General features: G+C 38.8%; 1 protein-coding gene across 8 annotated transcripts in view; it reads right to left on the bottom strand.

Annotated features, from left to right (window-relative positions):
* Nucleotides 1–27,057, bottom strand: part of THADA (THADA armadillo repeat containing) — a 362,922-nt gene that overhangs the window by 300,071 nt on the left and 35,794 nt on the right. For 7 of the 8 annotated variants that reach the window (XM_064277151.1, XM_064277150.1, XM_064277147.1 and 4 more), the window contains 6 exons: nt 26,745–26,958; nt 21,962–22,097; nt 21,540–21,676; nt 17,643–17,801; nt 15,923–16,080; nt 6,433–6,542 (listed from right to left, as the gene is read on the bottom strand). In XM_064277151.1, coding sequence (XP_064133221.1) covers nt 6,433–6,542; nt 15,923–16,080; nt 17,643–17,801; nt 21,540–21,676; nt 21,962–22,097; nt 26,745–26,958 — 914 coding nt within the window. The remainder of the gene's footprint in view (nt 1–6,432; nt 6,543–15,922; nt 16,081–17,642; nt 17,802–21,539; nt 21,677–21,961; nt 22,098–26,744; nt 26,959–27,057) is intronic. The other variant, XM_064277149.1, reaches the window with a different exon arrangement.

The raw sequence follows: 27,057 nt of genomic DNA, 5'->3' as shown, positions 1-27,057 counted from the left end.
AGATGGAGCTATAGCTGGTATTCAGGCCTTTGTGTCGTCTTGAGCAGATCACTCAAACAAATTATGTTGTTCCATAAACAGATTAGCCCAACTTCCATGCACACAGCAATCTCACTTGTAGTGGATAAGTATTCTAAGATAAGCATAAAACCCGCAGACTGAAATCCAATTACATATGCTGTATACCCAACTAATTGGTAATGAGACTATTTTGTGCCAATAAATCAGGGGCCCTGACCAGAAAGCAGCTTTCCAATGGCTTCATGCAGAAACCATCCACCTAGGCACGGTAACACAGAGCTATTCTGATGTTGCTGAGTTCTGATTAGTTATATTACTTTTGTTAATTGAGAATGTTGCCTTCGTTTCCTCAAACTTTTTCAGGGTGGTTATTTTGCCTAACTTAGAGATTTTCCAATCTCCAATTATTTCATACACTAAATTCTCCAGTCCATTCATTCATCCTTTGGTTAAATATTATGTTTGTTATTTTAAGGTTCATGTTTATTATTTCAATTAAGCTAAACACTGACAGATGTGCAGAGAGGTTTTTGGCACGTCCACGCGTATTTTAAAAAGGGAACATAACCCTGAAGCATGGAGAAACTTTAAGCCTGAAAAATGATTTGCCTAAATGAGATCCAGTGAGAAGGCTACATTACCAACAAAGGCCATCTTAACCTCCCTCACCACCATCAAAACCTGGTGAGGCCTAGTGCAGGCTAAAACATCAGAGGGCTATTCTGAGTCCTCAGCTGCAGGCCCAGGCAATAACAACAATGACCAAATCGAAACTGAATTACCCACCTGGTGGCCTTGGGAAGAAAGGCAAGGTGCAGTGGATTACAAGAGGTAGATGGAGAGATACACCAGGTAGTCGGTTCTATTAATATTTAACATCACTGTTCTCTGAGACCAAGGAGAAAAATTAACATTAAAAAACTAGGACTTTACTAATAAAGCTGGGATTGAGGTTACTCACTGAGAACAGGATTTCTCAGTTGTTTGTTTGTCTAGATGACAAAATACTATTATGATGGCTTTAAAAATGAGTGATCCAAGTGCCAGGAAGAATGTAATATCTGACAGATCTTTAGGAATAGGCTTAAAAATAAAAATTCACTAGCAAGTCACAGACCAAAGACTTAGAATTTTAAAAATCAACATTCTAGTTCTCCCTCAATTTTTTTAATCTACAGAAATAATGGGAAATTAAAATTTTTTAATTTTTTCTCTCGGTAAAGAACATGGTTTCCCTGGGTGTATCTCCACTTATTCTTTACTTAATTATTAATATTTCAAATTAAATTTATAGGACACTTGAATGAGAAATAAAAGGTATTGAGAATAAAGGTTTAGACAAGATTGTGTATTCTTTCACTTAGAGTTGAATGATTTTTTTTTTCCCCCCAAATCTGACATTTTACATTCTACATTTATTTCTGGTCAATTTCTTACTCTTTAGAGACCTGGTCTTTAGTTGTCCAGAAAGGTAGAAGAAAGTATTTCATTATTCTATTTCAATTATTCATAAGAAGTTTTCTGTTCAATATGAATGGTAGTAGTTACAATTAACTAAGGAAAATTAAATACAGATTTAAATTTGTTTTGCGCACCATATAACTGCTGGCATCTATGACTCAGCTCTAGTTTTTTATGACAAAAACTGCTAGATGTCAGCAGTTTATTTTTTCTGGTCAGTAATGGAAAAATGATTGTATTTATTGCAATATACATTTGTAGACTAAGCTATACTTCAATAAGCAGAGCAATTCAAAATATATGGAGAGTAAGACAACATCAAGTAGTCACGGACCTCCCTTCTAGATTCTGACTGGAGTCAGCAATTCTGTCTCCTTAGGTTTAGGCTGTTAATTCATGGTTAGACAAACAAAAGCAAGATTTCCCAACTTAACACCCTCGAGTTAAGGACTCTGTTCATTTTCACCGAGAGGACAACTTAAAAGACTAAGGTCATAGAAAATGAACAAGCAAATGTGAGATTCATTAAAAACTTAGAGTTATGACCTTAATGCACTTAAGCTGGTAACTGTGTTTTTTAAATGAAAATATGAATCCTCCATCAAATTCTAAATAGAAAGCACTATATAAGAAAAATAGATTTTTAGAAAATAAACTCAACACATTGTTTGTATGTATGTATGTGTAATTGTTGCTTTCAAAAGATTCCCAGAAAAGAGAATGACGTCTCCCATTTCTATTTACTCTTCAATGATTGTTTAATAGTGAAGTCAGTTTACATTTAAAGACATTCTGAATAATCCTATTAAAAATCCATGCAAACAAATGTGGCTCTTGTTTAACTCTTCAGCTATTTATCCATAAATCTCTTTAAGTGTTTCCTTCCGCAACACAGCTGTAGTTCAAGAGGTGGCCAGCAGTTGGCCTTAATTTCAGTGGCTTTTCACGAACTCCCAGATTTCTTTTCACAAACTTTTTAAACGTTCAATGCCTCAACAACTTTTTCATAACTTAAGAGCTTATGAAAAGCTCTCAAAAGGAGTCCAAAAGAAAAAAATTTTTCTTTTCAAAATAAAAACCAGACAAAAGGAAGCCACACACACTTTAAAGATGTTCTTTGCAAAACATTCTGTTCAGCATATTTGAAATGTCTCCAAAGGGATCAAGAACCACTTGGTTTGGAAGCAACAGTTGACAACTTATAACAGATTGGTTAAAAGCCAGTAGTGACAGCCACCAGCAGATCTTTAAAGTAGATTGGGAGATGTCTGAGATACCAGGCACTGGGCCTTACCAATTCTCCCCATTCCACTTAAACCATACCATTCAACTACAGTTGTTCAAAAGCCTCTGTTCTTTCTTCCTTTTATACTCTCCCGTCAAGACTGCAATCCTACTAAGGAGGATGCTTGTGGAAATGACTCACAAATCTACATCTCTGTTTCTGTTATATCTCATCAACCATCTCCAAATGCTGACTAGAACATTTCCACCAGGATACGCCATCATCATCTCACACGAAAAATATCCAAAACTCATTCATCCTTATCAAACAAATTCCCTCTTTCAGCTTCCTTGGCTTTATTAACATCAATCCCATTTTTCTGGAAACCAAGGTTTAAACCACAGGAGCCATACTGGATTCCCCGGTGATCACCATCACCCACATTCATGCAATACGTTGTATTTTTCAATGATGGCCACAACGATATCTTCCTTCCCACATGCACCTCTACAGTATCATCTTTTCACTTCCTCATTAAACTCGAGCCTCACTGCCATTGAGTCGATTCCAAGTCATAGCGACCCTATAGGACAGACGAGAACTGCTCCATAGGGTTTCCAAGGAGTGGCTGGTGGATCCGAACTAAAAGGTGGAGTCTAATTCTTCACCCCTTAAATCTGTGCTGGCCTTATGACTCTCCTGTAACTGAAAGAATGTGATGGAAGCAAACCTATCAGACTTCCAAAGCCAGGTCAGAAAAAGTCTGTGCAGCTTTTGCCTGGTTCTCTTAGAATACTCCATCTGGGGGGAAGCCAGCCGCCATGTAAAAAGTTCAACTACTTTGAAACTGCTATGCTGGAAAAGCCATACATAGGTACTCCAGTTCACAGAGTTGCCCGGCTATCTTAGTTATCTAGTGCTGCTATAAAGAAATATCAGAAGTGGATGGCTTTAACAAACAGAAATTTATTCTCTCAGTTTAGGAGGCTAGAAGTCTGAATTCAGGGTCCCAGCTCCAGGGGAAGGCTTTCTCTCTCTCTGCTGGCTCTGGGGGAAGGTCCTTGTCATCAATCTTCCCCTGGTCTAGGAGCTTCTTGGCACAGAGACCCCGGTGTAAAGGACATGCTCTGCTCCTGGCTCTTCTTGCTTGACGGTAATGAGGCCCCCCTCCTTTCTGCTCGTTTCTCTCTTTTATATCTCAAAAGAGACTGACTCAAGACAAAACTTAATCCTGTAGACTTCATCTTCCCTTATTAGCATAACTGCCTCTCATCCTGCCTCATTAACATAATAGAGGTTAGGATTTACAACACATAGGATAAACATATCAGATCACAAAATAGAAGACAACCACACAATACCAAGAATCATGGCCTAGCCAAGCTGACACACATTTTTGGGGAACACAATTCAATCCATAACACCAGCCTTTCAGACATCCCAGCTAAGGTGCCAGAAATATGAACAGAGCTGTCTTGGACCTTCCTTACCAGCTAATCTGCCAAATGAATCCCACCACCAAATGATCTCAGTAAATGCCCTGGGGAGAAGAATCACCCCACTGAGCCTGACCTAATTCTTGAAATACAAAATCATGAAACATAGTAAAATACATCTATAACTTCTAAGCATTTAATAGGTCACGTGTGGAGTTGTTACTACACGGGGCCAAATGTTAACTCAGACACCACTTCCTTCTCTCCATTCCCAGAACCATCTTCAGAAAGGAAGCCCTTGTCTCAGGTTTACACTGTTGTAACTGATTCCAGGCTCTCTTGACTATAATCTGTCATTACAGTATATCTAATCCAGCACCTCCAACCTAAAAACTGCTTTCACATACCAACCCCACAACCAACATCAAACTTATAATGCTTTTTACGCCTGAGATTTTCATAAATGTCTATTTTATATGAGCCATACAGCAAAAACCAGAGGAATCTGTCATAGGACATTCTTTGTTGTTGTTGTTGCTTTGTTTTACACGAGAGATGAAGAGATCAAAAGCTAAGAAGATTAACTAATCTCTGTACATCACTGCCAATAGATGAAACAGATATAAATAGAACTGAGATCTTGTCTCATAGATTACAATGCCTCCTATCATCTATTGCAGATCAAAAACGTTCAATGCATCTTTCCATCCCTCCTACAGCAAATCTGCTTTCAAAATACTCCATAATCACCTCAATCTATCCAGTTTAAGGTATTTCCTAATAAACTTCAACCCACCATGGTAAGCTGGCTTTCTTGTTCACCTAACATGGCACATATCTGAACATTTGTTCACATTTCCCTTAACAAAAAATGCCACCCTTTTCCTTCTATCTGCTTAAACCTTATTCATTAGCATAAATTCCACCTCCTCCATGAAGTCCACCAGCCTAGTCCTGTTGCTTTCTCTCTGCTGTTCCTACAGAATTGGTAAATTTCACCCAAAATTTGGCACCTAATTATGTTGGACTGTCTACCTTCTTTCAAGTGTGTTGGTCTGACTTCCCAGGCTGGTATTCAGCCAGCACACATCCGTATATACAGCAAGGCTGGGTATTCACAGCAGTGTCTGTTCTGACCAGCCAGTGCCCATGCTAATTAAATATTTTGAATTTCATACCTGCTTATTTCTCAAACTAAACCATAAAGTCTTTAAGAACAGGAATCGTGTCTTATAAAGCACTACTATCCCCCACCAAACCAAGCATGGTACCAAGCACACAGCTAGCGCTCATTATATATTTCATTGATTTGAAGTCTGTTGTGAGAAAAAACTACTCATGTCTACACTGGAAACAGAGTTGAAAAGATAACACAATATTTTCAAGATCAGCAGTTTAATGTCACAGACATTTTGAAAGCATCATTTAAAGACCCTCTGCAGCTCATAACTGCCAAAATGTTTTATAAATGTTTTTACCAGGAGTGTGAAAAAAGTGTTTCAAAAATATTCAAGGAGTAGATGTCTTAACAGCTCAAAATAAAATGTTTGCTGAGGCTACAAAGCTGGCAGAACTCTGCTTCATTTCAAAAAGTTTCCAGGCAATGGAAATGTTTTCCTGGAAAATACTACCTTTTATTTAGAGAACACTTGCCATGAACACTTAGTCATTAAGTAATTTAAGGTTTCCTCCCAAGCTCTTTGGAGGAAAGCTATTATATGAATGAATGAAATTATCAGCACCTATAATGTCTAACAGTAATAACACATTTCTCTAAATACATGAAGTTTACATAAATATCTTTCTAGGGTAAGAGGATAGGAAAAGCCCCTGTACTTTTTGATCTACTTACTGTTCTTTTCAATTTTTCTGTAAGATAAAATGATGAAGCAAAAAACAAAATCCTTAAAGTGTTTCTCTGTCTGTAATATACACAAATCCGAAAACACTGGTGAGCGTTATTTTATTCCAAATGCCAAGTACTTTTCAAACAGCCAAAACGTTTATTTCATTCAATGAACAGACATCGTAATTTCAAAGCTATTTTTAGCAAAAATCTCTGCCTTTGCTTCAAATCCCCTTTCAATGAGAGAGCACGCGGTTTGGACCTTTCGCTCAATCATGCCTAGTAAGACCCACAAGGAAACCTAAGGAAACAATTTCTTCTAAGAGTTTTATCGCCAACTGCAGTCTCACTCTTTTAAACATTAAAAGACATAACTTCGAGCGCATGGCTTGTACATCAAGTCTGTACAAAACTTACACAAAAGGATGTTTGTTTTGTTTTACCTGCTTAGGATTTCAGTGAGTTTCACAAAGCCAGTGTAAGCCAGTTCAAATGCTCCTCTGTGCCTGGATTGTAAAAGGTGTTGTTTAAAGTAATCTCCTATGTCTTTTACCTTTAAAAAATAAAAAATAAATGTTCAATTTATGCACACATTTACAGGTTTATGTACAGCAGCATATCATTTAGAACCCAGGTACAGATGCCCACTGTTTACCGTGGACTATATGACAGGTACTGTTTTAAGCATTTTTTTTAATGCCCACTAATCCTATAAAGTAAGTACTATTACTAAATCCACTTTACAGATGGGGAAACTGAGGCCTAGAAAGGCTAAGGAACTTATCCAAAGTCACTCAGCATGTAAGCGGTGGAGTCAACACATGAACCCAGGGAGGCTGGCTACAGAGTCCGCCATCTTTAACTGCTGCACTAGAGCTGTGAGCTGCCAGCTTCACAAAAACCTCACTGTTCGATAATTCATGTCATTCAATACCATCAGCAAACCATGCAAGGCACACAACCCTCACACACCCAGGCCTAGGTGAAATAATTACCTTTTAGGATAGGCAAATGTTAATGGCAATGACAATTTAGTACATTTAGGGGCTCCCAAAAAAGTGACAGCCTTCACTTTGAGTCAGAACCATGGAATTTACCAGAACACCAAACAATCGCTTTCCTACATGTTGCCTTTCTTCACACAATAGCAGACAAATTTGATACTTTACAGGTTTTAAATCACGTGATTATAAACTAATCAACAATCAGCTGTTGACTGAGGGTTTTGTGCAGAATTAACTGTTAAGTTCGTTAGGAAGATTGTGCATTCCTACCATTAGATTTAGTGGTGCCTGCTGTAATACCGGTTAAGTGTTACCGCTGTTGACCAGAAAGTTTGCAGTTGGAATCCACCAGGTGCTCCCTGTAAACTCTATGGGGCAGTTCTACTCTGTCCTACAGGGTAAAGTCAGAATCAACTCGACGGCAACTGTTTTTTTTTTTTTTTCATGGGTTGTTGTACTAGTTGCCCTTGAGTCTGTTGACTGACTCATGGCAACTCCATGCACAACAGGACCCGATAGTTGTGCTGCATAGGGTTTTCAATGGCTGATTTTCAGTAGCACTAGATCTGTCTTCCTCGTCTGTCTTAGTCTGGAAGTTCTATGCAAACCTGTTCAGCATCACAGCAACACAAAAGCTTCCACTCACAGATGAGTGGCGGCTATGCTTGAAGTGCATTGGCTGGTAGCTGTCAGCTTTAGAAAAGTCAGGTTTTGTATAAAACTCCAGACCAAAGCCGTAGTCAGCTATCTCTTGATCTAGGTGTCCCCAGCAAGGCTGTACGGTGAAAAGGCAAGTTATCCCAGATGTCTCAAATATGCTTACTTAGAAACACCTTCTACTTCAGCACACAGCAACTCATAGCAACTCTACAGGACAGAGTAGAACCGCCCGATGGGATTTCCTAGACTATGATCTTTACGGGAGTGGATTGCCAGATCTTTCCTCCCACAGAACGGCTGGTGGGTTCAAGCCACTGACCTTTCAGTTAGCAGCTGAGTGCTTAACAACTGCTCTATCAGGGCTCCTCACCCAGTGCTAGGAGTAGTTGACCATGTGATCATGGACAAGTGTCTCAGTTTCTTCATCTGTAAACTGTACTTGCCTTATATGAATACTTACCTCACTGGTCGTTGTATTAAATGAGTTAATATCAATACCTACCTCAGAGAGTATTATATTAAATGGGCTAATAAGTTTAAAAGCTCAGAATAGACCAATATTCTATAATCCAACTCAATTCAACTGGATTACATTTGGGGTTCCAAAAAAAGGAAAAGTAAAGCCATAATCTACACTCTGAAAATCTGATTAGATAGGCAACGAATGATGCATTTAGAGAAACAAGAATCAGATGTGAGACCAACAAAGAACCAGAAAAGTACACAATGAAATTCTAACACTTTAATATCCCAGAGAGTGACGTGTCACATTCTTCAGTTAATGATTTCCCGTAAAGATCCAATGATACTCTCAATTTTTAAGACTTTTTAAAGGCCACATACTACTAGTTGTCAAAAGACACAGTCAAGATAAGCCTTATGATTTTATCTTCATTACGGTAATATCAGAGTATATTTTGAACCAAATTATCAAGCCTTAAATCTGAATTCAACCCCCAAGACAGAGGTAAAGGTCATTAATCCTACAACATAGGGATCAGAAGAAACACCAGCTAGCTAATTTGTTATGACCATAATTTCTATTATTAGAGAAACAAAAGAAGACTTCTAAGGTGTTTCAAGACACAGAAAATAAAAACAGAAGCCATAAAAATGGAATCTCTCTAACTTCCTTAGTTTTTTTTTTTTCATAATGTTACAAATATTAACCACACTTCAGAGAAACTTAAATTTTACTGGTACAGTGTGTCTCTGTGAATTTACAATGGTTCACAATCTACTCTATAAGCAAAGATCAGATTTTCACTGCTTCCTTTAACCTAACTCCCTTCAAAGGGGAACTAAACCAAAAAACATCTAATAAAATCAGACTGCAGAAGTGTGAGCAGTGGGTGGTCTTCCCAAGGGTGGGCCTCACCCATGGGTAATCCTGGCCCCCAGAAAACAGAATAAAGTCCAAAGGACTAAAGTGAGATTTAGAAAGCTTTTCTCATTTCATTCTATACTCAATAACCTCCGAAAAAACCTACCCAGGCTTATTCTGCATTTTTCCCTTTAAAGAGAGGGTAAGATTCCTGTAATCACCAACTATTTCTTTAGCACCTTGTCAAATGCATAGTAGCTTAGTGCTGGGGTGGTAGAGAAGCACAAAACAAGATCACTGTCTTCAGGAGGCTTTCACTTCTGATAGGCAGAGAAAACCAATATGTTGGGTGGTACTCATTAGAAGCATAAGAGTTCTAAGAAATGAAAGACCCTTTTGCACAGGAATAATTATTAGAAAAGGCTTCATGTCTAGACCTTAAAAAGGATACTTGGGTGGACCAAAATGGAAGAGGGCGTTCCAGGTAGGTTAATTAACATGAGAAAAGGCTGGGAGACTAAGCATTTATTAAATACTTGCTGGGGTACCAGGGTGGTAAAAAAGATTGGCTGTTAACTGAAAGGTTGGCGGTTCAAGTCCACCCAGAGGTGCCTTGAAAGAAAGACTTCTCGATCCACTTCCAAAAAATTAGCCATTGGAAACTCTAGGGAGCAGTTCTATTCTGACATACATGGGGTTATCATGAGTCTGAACCAACTTGACAGCAACTGGTTTAGTACCTGCTCCCTACCAGACCAATCACTAAAAAAGGACACCATGTTTGGTAAAGTAGGAGGTCAGCAAATACAAGGGAAATCCTTAATGAGACAGGTTGACACAATAGTCACGACAATGGACTCAAACATACAAACAATCATGAAGATAGCATAGGCCTGGGCAACATTTCATTCTGTTATACATAAAGTCCTCAGAAGTCACAGCCAACTTGACAGCAACTAACACCAACTACCTACCAGACACTTTGCAAGATCTTTTTTTATGAATGAACACAGGATATAGCAGGGAAGGTTGGCAGACCTACCTGACTGAGGTAGAGGTTTCATGCTGCAAGACAGAGGAAGACAGTGCAGTGAGGTACAAGTGTGCCCAATTATAAAGGGCGAGAAGAGTCAGCAACACAGTACAGTCTATGAGCAACAGGACAGAGGAAGGGTCATGCTGTAACCCTCCCAGTGGACAATCAAACTTCAGGGAACAGATTTAACCCAAACTACTTAGAAAATTAATGATAGCAGTCAGGCTCAGAAACAGATTTAATTTTAAAAATGAAACAGAATTTAGAAGTCCTCTGAAAAACCCAATTCAATTGCCTTTCTACTATATACCACTGAGTTTCCATTTAAATTTCCCAGAAGGCTTTCTTTTAACATGATAATGCCTTCATTATTTTTAATAAATAACATACATCTCAGGGTTTTCTAAAGGAAAGTAAGGTAGAATGTAAAAATCTGGCACTGATTTCTGCTCTTCAAATTAAATTTCTAGTCACTGTCTTTTTAAATTTTATCTTGCTTCTCACTTTTTTATAAAACATACCTATCTGCCAGCAAATTAACAAGCTTTGTGGATTAGGTATAAATTTCTACAGAGGAAGACAGCAATAGGCTATATCTATATAAAAAAAAAATGTCTATAGGCATTTATAATTTATCAGCAGACTAATTAAAAAAATATGTTGCCGTTGAGGCAACTCCGACTCATAGCGACCCATACGACAGAGTATAACTACCCCATAGAGCTTCCAAGGAGCACCTGGTGGATTTGAAATGCCAATGTTTTGCTTAGCGGCCGTAGCTCTTAATCACTACACCACCAGGGTTTCCAGCAGACTAATTAGGGGAGCTGAATGCTCATACAGAACATAAAACCTAAAAAGGATAAATGCAAATACATTATTTATCTTTTATCTATACGATAAAAAGCAATACAGTAGAGAAATTAATGCTAATCCTACTCACTATATACTAGGTAATCCCAGTAGGATTTTAAGTTTAGGTGGGATAGTTCTACAAATAGTATGCGCAGTGGTTAAGAACGGGAACTCCGGTGCCAAGAGGACTGAGTTCAGAAACTCTACTCAACCACTTACTAACATTAAGCAATCACAGTTCCCTCATCTATGAAATGGGGATAAAACTAGAACCTACTTCACAGGATAATTGAGAAATAAATGAGATTATGCATATGAGCATTTAGCAGAGTACCTGGCACAGAGTAGCAATCAATAGATGTCCATTTTTGTTTTTATTTTGCATTGTAAAATAGTGAGACTTTAATCCCTGAACCTTCATTTAAATTCTTACTTAAAGACAAAGTCACTTCTTAGGGCCACATAAATCAGAGACTACATCAGCCTGAGACCAGAAGAACTAGATGGTGCCCAGCTACAACTGATAACTGCCCTGACAGAGAACACAACAGAGAATCCCTGATGTAACAGGAGAACAGCGGGATGCAGACCTCAAATTTCTCATAAAAAGACCAGACTTAATGGTCTGACCAAGAATAGAAGGATCCCAGAGGTCATGGTCCCCAGCCCTTCTGTTAGCCCAAGACTGGAACCATTCCCAAAGCCAACTTTTCAGACAGGGACTGGATTGTAAGACAGAAAATGGTACTAATTAGGAGCAAGCTTCTTGAGTCAAGTAGACACATGAGACTATGTGGGCAGCTCCTGTCTGGAGGGGAAATGAGAAGGCAGAGGGGGACAGGAGCTGGCTGAATGGACACGGGGAATATAGGGTAGAGAGGAGGAGTGTGCTGTCTCATGAGGGGGAGAGCAGCTAGGAGTACATAGCAAGGTGCATATAAATTTTTGTAAGAGAGACTGACTTGATCTGTAAACTTTCACTTAAAGCACAATTAAAAAAAAAAAGACAAAGTCACTTCTTAAAACCATGGGAATGTCAACAGTTCAGAGTTTCTAATTCCAGTTTGGTTAAACAGAATATTTTAGAAAAGTCTATACTCCAGTAAGGTAATGAAGTTCTAAACTGTACATTCTCTACTATAGTGATTTACTACTAATACGGGATTTCTTCCAAGCCCAAACATTGTTCTCCCACACTATAAGAACAAAGGTAATAGTTTTCGGGCATTCAGATGTCTTGTTACCAGAATGTTTATTCTTTGCTTTCTAGGAAATTCTTAACCATTTCCCATTTTGACTTTGTTCTTTAGTCTGACTTTTTAAAATGAACTTCTCTCTTATATCCCCTATTAGATTCTAAAGCCCTTTGAGGTCAGAGAACCACGTTAGACTTCTTTATATCCCCATAACACCTTAATAGTAAGGCAGTCAATAAATACGTGACTTAGTGATGTGCTTATAGGCTCAACTTCATTTCAAAGCTTAAAGTGGACTTGCATTCAGTACAATTCAATGAATTTTTATTCATAATTTCTAGGGGGGGAGGAAAACAAACTTCGGCAAAGGAAAATACAAAAGGCAATTTCTTTAACTTATGAATGCTAGTAAATGTACATCCCACTTGTAGCCCATTACAGAAAATCTAAAACAGTAACAAAAGATACAGAAGGAACCTCCGAACCCAGTTAGCCACGTGCATCGTGAAAGTTACAATAAAATCTAAAATAGGAATAAGAAAGCAGCTCATTTCTAACAGCTGGCAATTGTTTTTGTTCACATGATTTCCATAGCAGTTATTACTAGGAAAGGAAAAGCAAGTATGAAAACTCTACCCAAAAGCTTCTTTTTATGAATATCAGGGGGAATACATAAGCGTATAAATTAATACACAGATAGAGGAAGTTGCTTCATGAAATCAGTAGCACGGGGTATCAGATAGCCCATGGAAAAAGGACGAACAACGTGTATCAAGCAAAAGTTCTATATCAGCGAAACCTCGAGGTTGAAACCCAGACGCAGACAAGTCAGGAAGTTGTTGAGATAAAGTTGCATGCCCTACTCACTCTTTAAGGGTCTCGACTTACAACCCTCAGAGCTGGTTTTATCTCTGCCTCTCAGACAGGGACGTTATGAAAGAACCTTTCATTATGTGCTGACAGAGCAAGAGGAAAGGCAGACGTGCCTCTCAATGAACAGATTTTCGTCTTGGTGAAGCCGGTGGGACACACTGCTTCACAAGAAGTGACCTAGGGAGATGGGCCATTTGCTAAAACTTTTGTTAGCAAGTTCCCTTACCATCCCGTTGTTTGCAAAAATGTGGTTGGGTATCGGAAGCAGGGAAAATTGAATGTAAAAGAAAAATTAAAGTAGCTGTTCAGAACAAAGCATGTAGCCCTGTGCCACGTCAGAACACAGGATGGGAAGGAGAAGAATTGGGTTCTTATCCCAAAGCTGCCACAAACCAGCTTTGTGATCTTGGGCAAAAGGGGGAACATCCAGGGGTTTCAGTTTCCTTTTGTACAAGAGAGATGAATAATACCATCTCTGTGATTCCTCCACCTCTGGTTGTTTGTGGAGACAGCACTGAAAACTCAGGGTCACAAATGAGCACCAGTTCTTGTACAACCACAAAAACCCCCAAATTGTAATCTCACTACCTTTTAGCTACCTATACACTATATAATAATGTATGTAGAACTGAAGTGATCACCTCTTTAACAAAGGGCCTGAAAATCAGGGTGGCCTTAAAAAATTAGGCTATAAAAGAAATCTTCGCGGTCCTTCTACGTTCCAGCCCTGGAATCTCAAATTTTAAGAGTGAAGGGTTAGTAGAGAAGCATCAGGCAGAATGTTAGTATCTTAGGCTGTCTGAAGCAGCTTCTTCTATCCATTTACAGAAAGGTGGACCCCAAGTTATCCTTGGGAATAAGATATCCGAGTCCTATATTCTCCCCCACCCCATGCGTTACACAGTACAACTGCTCCGTAGAGCTTCCTTGGCTGTATTCTTCTCACATGGCGGTGGCCATGAGTCGGAATCAACCCAACGGCAACGAACAGCGCAACTCTTGTAGGGAAGTAGATGATCAGGCCTTTCTTCTGTGTAGACACTGGTGGGTTAGAACTGCCAATCTTTAGGTTAATAGTTCAACGAGCTTGGAAGTCCATTCACTGCCTTTGTCTCCGCAGGTCTGCTGTATTCACACTTCGGTGCTGACTCTTAAATCAGTAGTTTTGCCACAGGGTGTGCACAACAGATCCAGCGTTGCCAGAGCGACTTTGCACTTTGGAAGGAAGAGTGTGCCTTAGGCATGACCCAGCCATTTAAATGTAAATGACATTCTTCTCTGTCGTTTATACTTTTAACTCTTAAAAGTTTTAACTACAAGGGGGTACTTTTAATTACAGGAATTTCACAGAGCAAAATTTCATTATTAAAAGCAGGACTCCTCACATAATGCGACAAACACTAATTTCTTGCTGACTCTGGGTTTTCATGGATTAAGTGCTCCTACACTGAGACATTTCTTTTTAAGGTCATCAAGCTGAGGAATAAAGTTTGTAACGAAAACCAGCGTTTCCATTTAGAACAATGCTATCATGTATATTCCTGATCACCCACTCGGTCTCTTCTCAAACCTACGTATGTGAGGGTACAGCATGACCTTCCACAAGGAAAAACGGCTGGACTTCATTAGAAGGGAAACTATTATTTTACAAAAAAAACAGGGTTCTATTTTTTACGCAGGAAAAAGGTCACTGGAAGAGTTCTGGCTTCTCTGAGTCTTTTTGTTGTTGTTTGGTTGGTTTTCTCTTTTTTACAAGCATCTTTCTCATTTTCTATTAATTCTCAATGTTACATGTTTATTCCCTATAAATAAAAGTCATAACATTTGGGTGCTGTGTACAAAGTGTAAAGGCAAAATGATTTTCACAGGAAGCTTTCAGGTCTTTTTCAAGTACAATGAAAGCAAAACATGTTTCTCTTCACTTTTGTTTAAAGCACTATCCAACAAACCAAAAAAACTAGATGTTTTAACTTGTCCTTGGAAAGAAAGTTGGGAAGCCAAGGGACTTTGCACATGTTTACTCCTTAGCGAGGTGGTGAACATCAGTGAAGTCATCATTAATCATAGCTGGATTCCTCAGTGAAGATGTTGGCATTGGCACCGTAGGCAGGCACCAGCAATGACTGCAAGTAACGCCAGGACACTGATGCCTATTTGATTTGGAAGAGAGCGAGGAACATAATAATGCTGGCAGTGTACTGTTCTCTCTTGCCTTTCTCCATCTCGGGGCCTTGTACATTATAAGTCCAGCTGTTAACCAGATGTAAGCTCAAGAGCCACAAAGAGTGTGAGAATAAAAATATTAGCATTATTTCCATGGCACTAGTCACATGATTCTCACAGAAATAATCAGCATACTACAATATTTATTTTGTTCTTGAATGTTGTAACACCCTAGGGAAAATATTCTCTTTATTTGAAAAAGGTTAAAAATGAAAGTACGGGTATATCTTCGCTGGAAAATGGTGGGAAATGGGTTTGTTGAAACCATATGGAAAGGAAGAGGGAATCAATTAAAAACAGAAATCTAATAAATCTAAAATATTTCCAAATGAAATGCTTGTGGTAAGCTAATTTCTTGTAAACACTGCAGTCAAGTCACTTGAACAGTCCCAGATGGTGAACTAACTTTGTGGTCTTAAAATAAAAGTCAGCCAAAAAAACCGAAGTGACTACAACTTTATCATCAGTGTAGTGGGAAACACGAGATCCATTATCATACTTTCTTTTCTTTGTAAAAATCTACCTTGACTAACATAGTTTAGTCAGAAAAAGAAAAATATTTCTAAAACTACCATGGTTTTAAAATGTGTTGCAAGGTCAAAGTTCCTAAACAACCATAAATTTTTTTTAGTTTTTTCTCTGTAGGATTTTAAGAAAAACTCAAAGCCTTTCTTTTTCTTTTTCAAGTTGGGTTATAAATAAAAGCTTGTGATTGATGCTTTGATCAGAAACTACACCAGGTGAAATAAACATCTACCCTACCTGTTCCACTGTCAACAATCCACCATAAGATTCTGGCACAGATCGCATGGGAAGAAGCTGGCACAACGTCCCTAAAAGTAAAGCGACTTCCTTCATGCTTCTCCAACAACATACCAGCACCATCTGAGCAGTTACATCACATGTTTTTCCTCCTTTACCTTAAAAAAAAGAGATAGAAAGAGAGAAAATCTATTGCAACACTAGACACTTTGATTACTCATTGCCCAGGTTTCTTAGAACAAGCTTATTCATAATTTCCCCAAGAATAATCCGGTTGAGCAAACCAATTTGTCATATGTTATATTTATTCAGGAGAAAATAACTACCATTTGTTGAGCATGTGCTGTGAGGAGAAATCACGCCCAGTATTTTTAACATACTATTTTCAAATAAATTCAAAAATAACACACATTGTTTCAAAACTTAAGCTTAACCTTTGGAAATTAATGAAACAAACTCTGCCATCCATATAATATGACTATAATAAATATACTTAATCATCTGTTTTGGTGAAGGCAGTTATTACATCAGTAAAGGGATAGGACAGGACTTTTAAAATCAAAAGAAAATACAAATTATCTTTTAAAACACATTTAAATCCCATGGTCAATAAATTACAATTACCCTCACTCTCTTATTCCGGTTTTAAAAGAATTTCAGTACTGATTTAAAAAGATATCCAAGACCTACTATTAAAAAAAAAGATGATTTAACAAAATGATACAGTGCAGTACCATTTATATCTTAAAAAGCCCACTAAACTAAAAAAATAAATGTACAATACACATAAACACATAAAATCCGTTGCTGTTGAGTAGATTACAACTCATAGTGACCCTACAGGACAGAGCAGAACTGTTCCATAGTTTCCAAGGAGCGGCTGGTGGACTCGAACTGCTGACCTTTTGGTTAGCAGCCAAACTCATAACCGCTGCGCCACCAGGGCTCCCATAAATACAGAGAATAGGTCTAAAAGGATTTACACTAAAGAGGGAGGAAGTGGGATTAGACAGCATGTGAAAGAGGACTTTAATTTGTTTTTAATTTACATTTACCTCTATACTGTTTACAACTATTACAATGAACATGTATTTATGTTATTTGGTGTAATACAAACAAACAAACAAAAAAAAAAAAATCACAAAAAGAAATTTTCACAAGGCAATATCCCCACCTAGTGGAGAATGTAGCAGAATATAAATAAATCACTCAAAAACTACTGCTTCTCATGGCTTTTTAGAGTGTACAGAAAATTATATAATGACAGCTAATGTTAAAACAAGCCTTGAGAACTCAAATTCTGGAGGCTTGGCACAACAGACAGTCACATTTTTAATGAGGTTTATTTTCTTCAAAAGTGCTTGACATTAGGGACTTCCTCAGTAGACAAAAGTGAACTTTCCTGCCAGAAGAAGCTGACATTGTCCGCAGCCAGGTTCATCCAGCAACACTGCTGTAGCGGCACCTGGACTGTCAAGGTGGGTGCTCCATGGCTGTTTGTCACAGCACCTTATAAGCTGCACTGGGGCACATGTTTTTCTGGCTAAAGTCTTATAACCTCATTCCCAAAAGAAACCATTTATAAGCTCAAAGAAAACTTTATTTGAAAGAAATGTTCTTCTCGGATCTGCAGCCTGTGGTTTACTCAATATAAAGGGCATTTTGTATACTTTACATTTCACTTAAACACTGCTTACAATATCAATTTTATGTATCTTACCTTTGATTTCTGCAGAAGTATCGGTATTTGGCATACTAGCATTCAAGTCCTCCAAGTCAAAACTATCACGTTCTTTCACTATTTTGACGTCACTGAAGTAATCGTTAGTATCTCGTGGCTGAATCTCATTCAAAATCATCTGCAAGCGGCTTGCCGACTCTGAGGGAGAGAGACCAGAGTACCTGAAACGCCAGTTCCACCTCACCCCTTGGGGGTACCTGCCCTCAAACGTTCTGTAATTTTTAATACTTGATAATCAACTCTATTAAAAGGGACTCAGGGTGGATAATGTGAAAATTATTTACATAGGGTCTTCATAAAGTTTTCATGTACTGGTAACACAAGGCAATTTCCACTGCAGATGTGACAAAAGAACACGACTGTAACTGTCCACAAAACAAAGGCCCATTTCACTCACTCTGCTTTTCCTGGTGTGTTGCCTGAGAATCTCAAACACGGTACTCAGTCATTTGAAAGAAGAGTAATAAACTTCAATAGATTTTGTTTTAAGATATAGTTTCCCTATATACAACATAAGTTATCAAGGTTTAAAAGTAAAAGGACCAACAGAAAAGGAAAACCCCACTCTCATAAAAGCAAACTTTTATAGCTGAGGAATATCATAAAGACTCCCATATTTGGGTTTGAAATGCATTATATAATACACTGCTTTCTAAAGTATATTTTACAGTCAGTTTTAAACTTCATTTTTATTTCCTAAGCACTCACTGAATTAGGAAATAAAAGCTCCATGAATGCAAGACTTTGTCTGTCTGTTCACTGCTGAATCGCCAGTGCCTAGAACAGAAGCTGGCTAGTGGCAGAGGCTGAGAGGAATGAATGGACAGCTAGGGGATACCTAATAGTTAGTAGCCAGGCTCAGATTTCTTAAAAATAGCAACAAGTAATCATCTGCGATCAATTACCAAATCAAAAAATAAATATACAGTATATAGTATATATTATATACTATATACACTTATATACTTATACTTTAGGTACCATGGGAAATACAAACACCCAAACTGCTATCATGACGATTCAACCAACATCTTATGTCCACTTGCTGCTTCCCTGAAATTCTGCCAAAAAGAAACAAACTTCGACAGCCATGAAAAAGTAACACTGGCCCCAAAAGAAACCATGGGAAGACCAAGAAACAAGAGGAAGGATCTGAATAAGTTTTTAAGAACTCTACCCATCCATTTTTATGGCTTTCTGGGAGACTTTCTTCAAGGAATTCAGAATGTATGGCAGCTAACATGGGGAAGGAGAAGCAGGGAAAAATGGAGACAACCAAAAGAGAAAAGAAAAGGCAGAATTAAGGAAAAGCCTGTGAGCCAAAGATGGTTTTTGTGACCAAAGGATGTTTAAAAACTCTTCATTAACAAATAGAATTTTGGTATACTTTGCCTGTCCTAACCACAAGAGGTGACAGAAACACTCAATATTTCTCATCCAGAATACACTGATCCAAACTTTACTTCTAAGATTGGACATTCCTTCTCTCCATGCACTGTTTAAGCCAGAAAACCAAAGCATCAAATTTTGGTATTTAGACTAACACTAGCCAAAAAATACAAAATAATATAAATACAAAAATAAATAACAAAAACACTTCCATTTTAGTATTATGAACCATCACTAATCTTCGATTCATTTTTAGTAAAAGTGAAAAAGCCACCATTTTCTACATAAAACACACATCTTCAGGTCACTTAAACTATCATCGTATCAGCCCAAGGTACTGCAGCGTATGGTACAGTGTGTGTTTCTGATACATTCAATGTGTATTGTGCTCCAAAATGCATTTACAAACTTTATTTCCACACCAAGTGTAAATTTCCCTCATGATTTTCTCTGTGTAAAGGAACAATCCCATGTGAGCACATACCTTTCTGAGCCAATCCTGTGGCCAGCTGCAGTACAGGAATGTGCCACCTGGCATATCCAGGCACTGAGCTTAGTTCATATCCAGGCACTAAGCTTAGTTCCTCTCCTTACAGAAATTTTTCCTTCATTTATTTATTCATTATCAACAAATATTTATTGCATATCTACTTCTACCAGGCACTGCGCTAAGCACGAGGGAGCAAATACATAGGCAGGATCCCTGTAAAATTATTATTCCAAGAAAGAAAGCTTCATGGGAAGAAAAGCTCCATGGGAAGGGGAAAGTGCTAACAGACTGGAGAGGTAGCAGAAGCCAAACCATTATAGGACCTGGTTGTGGGGAGGGGTGGTGAGGGTACAGGCATTAAGCAAAGATTACATGTAATGCAATCAATTATAAGAAGCCCTGGTGCCACAGTGGTTAAAAGCTCGACTACTAACCAAAACGTCAGCAGTTCAAATCTACCAGCTGCTCCTTGGAAGTCCTATGGGGCAGTTCTGCTCTGTCCTATAGGGTCGCTATGAGTCAGAATCAACTCAATGGCAATGGATTTGGGTTTGGTTTTCAATCAATTACATACTTAGAAAAGATTACTTTGGATGCAGCAAGATTACTTTGGATGCAGGAAATGGACGGAAATAGTGGATGCACAGAAACTAGCTGGGTGAGAAAATGCCGATTTAAAAAAAAAAGATTTGAGAAATATTTAAAGTGTAACACTGTAAGAACACGAGGCAAGCCAGATACGAGGAGCAAGGGAGAGAGGCCAAGCAGTACTAGACTGCTGACTTGCATAAACAGATCTCTGGTGAAGAAGCAGGGGCTGGGAGGGAAAAGGCAGAGGAAAGTGCATGACTTCAATTTTGGGCACGCTGAGTATCTCCTCTGAATTTTTTTCCATTAACTGGTTGTCATGGACTGAACTGTGTTTCCCAAAAATATTTATTAACTTGGCTAGGCCACGATTCCCAGTATACTGTGACTGTCCACCATTTTGTCACGTGATGTGATTTTCCTGTGTGTTGCATATCCTGTCTCCATGCTGTTGATGAAGTGGGATTATCTGCCGTTAAATAAATGAGGCAGGACTCAATCTACAAGATTGGGTTTTGTCTAAAGCCGATCTCCTTTTAGATATAAAAGAGAGAAGTGAGCAGAGAGACAAGGGAACCTCATACCACCAAGAAAGAAGCACCGGGAGCATAGCACGTCCTTTGGATCTCAGGTCCCTGTGCGGAGACGCTCCTTAACCAGGGGAAGATTGATGACAAGGACCTTCCCCCAGAGCCGACAGAGAAAGAAAGCCTTTCCCTGGAGCTGACGCCCTTAGTTTGGACTTCTAGCCTACTAGGCTGTGAGAGAATAAATTTCTGTTTGTTAGTCATCTACTTGTGGTATTTCTGTTAGAGCAGTACTAGATAACCCAGGCACACTGGTCTTTGTATGTTAACTGGTTGCCCATTCCAGATTCCTAACAAGTCACCTGCACTAACTGAACTCCATCAACTGCCCATCCCTCTAATGTGTTTTGCCCAGTATCCCAGTCCCTGCATCCACCTGTAGGTTGTGTTCTGAAATAACAGTATTCATACTGTTAACCCAGAGGAGGAGGTACCTTGCTCATCACCTGGTTATTTTTTAATAGTTAACAAATATTACTAACAAGGCAGAAATACCACTACTACTATAGAAAACTTACAAAAGCCAGGACCTGTGTAAGGCAGAAACCTGCCAGATAAGGAAAACTCAAATATTTTCCACTAAACAAGCGACAGAAAAGTGGTAAGACTGCGCCCTGTCAAAGGCAGAAAGCTTGGGAGTCCTGGAAAAACAAGGCAGTCCCATTGAGTTCCAGCTCTCACAGGTTTCACTGTATTAATAATTTCTTCTCTCCCCTCCCCCCCCATTTAGCTTTTATATACCGCCAAAGGAATTTTCAAAAAAAAGGAAAAGAAAAACACAATAGTCACACCATGTCACTCTACCCTCCTTTCCTTGCTGACCTGAGTCTGTGTCCATGGGGATGAGGCCCTCTGGGGAGGAGCTCTGAATGACAGGTGACACCACGGCAGACAGCCTGTAGGACAACACAAGGAGCTTCTCCACCACAGGTCTCCACTCGCTCACCAACTGCAGGCTGCTGCAACAAAAATGTGAGAGGAATTTATGCTAAAAGCAAAAATAAATTTTTCATAATAGAAATTAATAGATAAAAAGGAATGAGAAAACTTACATTTCAAAATTTTGCAATCTATGAAATATTTCATAAACCTAAAAGAATATATGTTCACATACATGTAAATTTTGAAATCTAATTTTCCATTGTCTTTAAGGCAATGAACTACATTCCTTTCCCAGGACACAACCCAGTAAGAGCTGACTGCTCAGTGCCGAGTGTCCAGGAGTCAGCAGTGGACATACTTACTTTAAAGGCAACTTCTGCAAAGCTCCTGTTACACAGTGGACTCGTCCATACATCGGACATGATGCTGCTGCCTGAAGCAGGGAATTTTCAGCCTGAGATATTTCTTCCTCAAGATTTTCCAACAAGCATTTGATGACTAGGAAAAGCAAACAGGAAGTCCAAGTAATGCCAGTTGAAAAACAGACTTGTAAATTTGTGAATGACAAAACAGTTCCCGTGAAAACAGCTAATTCTTTGAACTCTTACACCAGAGGTTTTGAATAAAAAAGAGATCTTTCAAGGTTTACCCAGCCTGTTAACCATTTCTCATTATGACCTGGTATCCTAAAAGGTAGACCTTAGTGTCCTTCCCTAATTCCCTGGATCTGCTGAGAGCAGTCTGTCTGTGGATGAGTCATTCCTTCTACTCATCATCTACCTGGGGTCTCAAACTCCACACCCATTTGGCATGTCCTGTTTGACCAGAAGATGTTTTGCGTTTCCTTTTTTCTGGATGGAGGGGTTTTAATTTTGGAATTGTATGTAATCGATAAATTAATATTCAGATATATAAAGAACTCCTAAAATCAACAAGTAAAAGACGAACAATTCAATGTAAAAATGAACAAAGGATATGAATGGACATTTCACAGAAAAGTAAAATGAGCAGCTTATGAACACACGAAAAGACGCTCAATCACACTGATGTTGTTAGGCGCCATCGGGTCGGTTCCAACTCATAGTGACCCCATGTACAACAGAACAAAACACTGCCCAATCCTGTGCCATCCTCACAATTGTTGCTATGTTTGTGCCCATTGTTGCAGACACTGTGTCAATCCATCCTGTTGAGGGTCTTTCTGTTTTTTGCTGACCGTCTACTTTACTAAGCATAATGTTCTTCTCCAGGAACTGGTCCCTCCTAATAACATGTCCAAAGTATGTGAGACGAAGTCTTGCCAACCTCACTTCTAAGGAGCATTCTGGCTGTACTCCTTCTAAAACAGATTTGTTTGTCCTTCTGGCAGTCCATGGTATATTCAATATTCTTCACCAACGCCATAATTCAAAGGCATCAATTCTTCTTTAGTCTTCCTTATTCACTGTCCAGCTTTCACATGCAGATGAGGCGATTGAAAATATCATGGCTTGGACCTGGCGCACCTTAGTCCTCAAACTGACATCTTTCCTTTTCAACACTTTGAAGAGGTCTTTTACAGCAGATATACCCAATGCAACACGTGGGTTTGACTGCTTATCTGATGCTTCTCTGGGCTTTGATTGAAGATGCAAATAAAATAAAATCCTTGACAATTTCAAACTTTTCCCCATTTATTATGATGCTGCTTGTTGGTTCAGCTGTGAGGATTTTTTTTTTTTTATGTTGAGGTGTAGTCCATAGTGATCTTCATTGGTAAGTGCGTCAAGTCCTCTTCATTTTCAGCAAGTGAGGTTGTATCATGTGGTTATCACAGGTTGTTAATAAGTCTTCCTCCTATCCTGATGCCCGTTCTTCTTCATACAGTCCAGCTTCTCGGATTATTTGCTCAGCATACGGACTACATGTAGTGAAAGGATACAACCCTGACACACATTTCCTGGCTTTAAACCACGCAATATCCCCTTGTTCTGTTTAAATGACTGCCTCTTAGTCTAAGTACAGGTTCCTCATGAGCTCAATTAAATGTTCTGGAACTCCCATTCTTTGCAATGTTATCCATAATTTGTTATGATCCACACAGTCGAATGCCTTTGTATGGTCAATAAAACATAGGTAAACATCTTTCTGGTATTCTCTGCTTTCAGCCAGGATCCATCTGACATCGCCAATGATATTCCTGGTTCTACATCCTCTTCTGAATGTGGCTTGAATTTCTAGCAGTTTCCTGTCAATGTAGTGCTGCAACCACTTTTGAATGATCTTCAGCAAAATTTTACTTGTGTGTGATATTAATGATATTGTTTGATACTTTCCACATTCAGTTGGATCACCTTTCTTGGGAATGGGTACAAATATGCATCTCTTCCAGTCAGTTGGCCAGGTAACTGTCTTCCAAATTTCTTCGCATAGACAAGTGAGCACTTCCAGGGCTGCATTCGTTGTTTGTTGAAACATCTCAATAGATATTCTGTCAATTCCTGGACCCTTGTGTTTCACCAATGCTTTCAGTGCAGCTCAGACCTCTTCCTTCAGTACCATCGGTTCTTGATCATATGTCACCTCCTGAAATGACTGAGCATTGACCATTTCTTTTTGGTACAGTGACCCTGTGTATTCCTTCCATCTTCTTTTGATGTTTCCTGCATCGTTTAGTATTCTCCCCATAGAATCCTTCAACATTACAACTCAAGGCTTCAGTTTTTTCTTCAGTTCTTTCAGCTTGAGAAATGGTGATGGTGATCTTCCCTTTTGGTTTCCTATCTCCAGGTCTTTGTACATTTCATTATATAATACTTTACTGGGTCTTCGCAAGCCATCCTTTGAAATCCTCTGTTCAGCTTTTTTACTTCATCATTTCTTCCTCTTGCTTTAGCTATTCTCTACATGCAAGAGCAAGTTTCAGAGTCTCTTCTGACATTCATTTTGGTCTTTTCTTTCTTTCTCGTCTTCTTAATAACCTCTTGCTTTCTTCATGTATAACATCATTCCACAACTCGATTGGTCTTTGGCCGTTAGTGTTGAATGCATCCAATCTATTCTTGAGACATTCTTCCCCAGTCATCTTTTGAGTGCCTTCCAACCTGAGGGGCTCATCTTCTGGCACTACATCAGACAATGTTCCACTGCTGTTGATAAGGTTTTCACTGGCTAATTCTTTCAGAAGTAGACCGCCAGGTCCTTCTCCCTAGTCTGGCTTAGTCTGGAAGCTCAGCTGAAACCTGTCCACCATGGGCGACCCTGTTGGTATTTGAATACCGGTGGCATAGCTTCCAGCATCACAGCAACACACAAGCTCCCACAGTGCAACAAACTGACCCATGTGTCAATCACATTAAAGTGCAAGATGAGATATGAGATATGATTTTATATTTTGCTACTGGCAAAATTTTTTAAAGCTAACAATAGCAAATTATGGTGATGATGTGATACGACACAACTCTCATCATTTGCTGGTGGGAGTGTAATCTGAAATCCTACTTGGCATCATCTCCTGAAGTGAGAGTACACATACTTTATGACCAGGCTATTCTACTTCTATGTTTACCACAGATAAACTCTTAAATGTGTGGATTGAAAGATAAGTATGAGAATATTCACATCAGCATTATTTATTTTAGGGAAAAAAAAAAGTCTACCAAAGGAGAATGGATTAATAAATTGTGGTAAATTCGTAAAATCCATAGAGTACAATGCCAAACCAAAACCAAACCCACTGCCATGGGGCCAACTCCAACTCATAGTAACCCTAGAGGAGAGAGTAGAACTGCCCCGAAGGGTTTCCAAGGCTGTAATCTTTACAGAAGCAGATGCCACGGCTTTCTCCACGGGGGAGCTGCGGGGGTTTGGACCATGAATCTTTCAGTTAGCAGCGGAGGCTTAACCACTGTGCCACCACGGCTCCTTCAGTACAGTGCCACTAATATGAAATTCAAAATGATACAAAACTATGTCAAACATCATTTAATGATATATACACATGTGGTAAAACTGTAAAGAAAAACAAAATGAAGGATTATTACAAAATATAAGATAGTAATTATCTGGGGAAAGGGGTATGATAACGGAGAGGCTTCAAAAGTATGGGTGCTGTTCTACCTCTTAAGCTGGGTGGGAACACCCAGTGCCTGAAAAAAAACGGTGAAAATTTGCTATTATTATTTAAACCATACAAAAAACAAAAAAAAAACCAAACGAGTCAATTCCGACTCATAGTGACCCTATAGGACAGAGTAGAACTGCCTGGTAGAGTTTCCAAGGAGCACCTGGCGGATTGGAACTGCCAACCTCTTCGTTAGCAGCCGTAGCACTTAACCACTACACCACCAGGGTTTCCAATTTAAACCATATATATGTTTAAATATGCATTTGTATATTTCAAAAAGTTTATAAATTGTTAAAGTTTTAACATGTTTTGAAATTGAATGCTTTATATGCAGCATGCAATCCTGGTTCACCTCAACTGCAGACCACTCCCTATCAGCTCATCTGGGGCTTCCCCATCACTGGTTCTCTTTTTCATGGTTTCTTCAACCACCATGAAGAGAGTAATTTTCAACTCTCTTTCTATAACTGACCTCCTTTTCCTCTATTAAAAAAAAAAAAAAAAAAAATTCCACATTTGTCCTTATTTATAGAACGAGAATCCCCAAAAATGTTTGTTGAAAATCATTAAATCTAAACCACCTAAGACCCTGAGTTTTGGAACTGGTCATATAGAAAGGGTGAAAGGCAGGGGTATGACAGTCAGTTAAAACATAAACCCCAACAGACAAAGGAACTCTGTTCTATGTAGAAATAATACAGATAGCCTGGCTATAACCGTTGTAAAATTTCTGCCAAAAAAAAAAAGACTCTTGTCAAAGAACTTCTATTTAAAAAAAGAACTATATGAATGTACATTTGGACATCTACATATTTAACAGGAATCTCCTGTTCAAAAGCGCTACAGAAAACTTATAGCTGAGTAAGCTATTCAGTTGCTTGAGAGAAACTCCGACAGCCTTATAGGCTTGTAAACCATTAAATTAAAAAAACCACAAAGTAAATGTTTAACCATTAGATATTCTAACCAAATGAATAGCGAGAAAGTAAGATGTATGGATTTGACAAATAAAAACAAAAGGTCATTTACTCAATACAAACCCATTAATGTGTTCCTTTCCACCACAGATGCCGACTTCTCTCCGTCGCCATACGCAACTTGCTGAGTCTGCAAGCGGGCAGACAGAGGTGACGGCAGAGCATCCTGCCAGATTAAGAAGTTCAGCAGGTAGGAGGCTGTTACACAGTCGTGCGGTTTGGTGCTTGTGCTGAGCTCCAGCGCTGCCTGGAACAAGTCCTGCAGTTTCTCTGAACCCTGGAATGAAGCACAGCCTCAGTTTGTCATTGAAAGATTTCTTCAGTTTGAAGAAATAACACATACATAAAAACAGAATCAGCCATACAACTCAACAGT

This window comes from Loxodonta africana, chromosome 26, assembly GCF_030014295.1.
Source record: "Loxodonta africana isolate mLoxAfr1 chromosome 26, mLoxAfr1.hap2, whole genome shotgun sequence".
Lineage (NCBI taxonomy): Eukaryota > Metazoa > Chordata > Mammalia > Proboscidea > Elephantidae > Loxodonta > Loxodonta africana.
The sequence above is the reverse complement of the archived record's forward strand: the minus strand, read 5'-3'. Positions and strand labels throughout refer to the sequence as shown.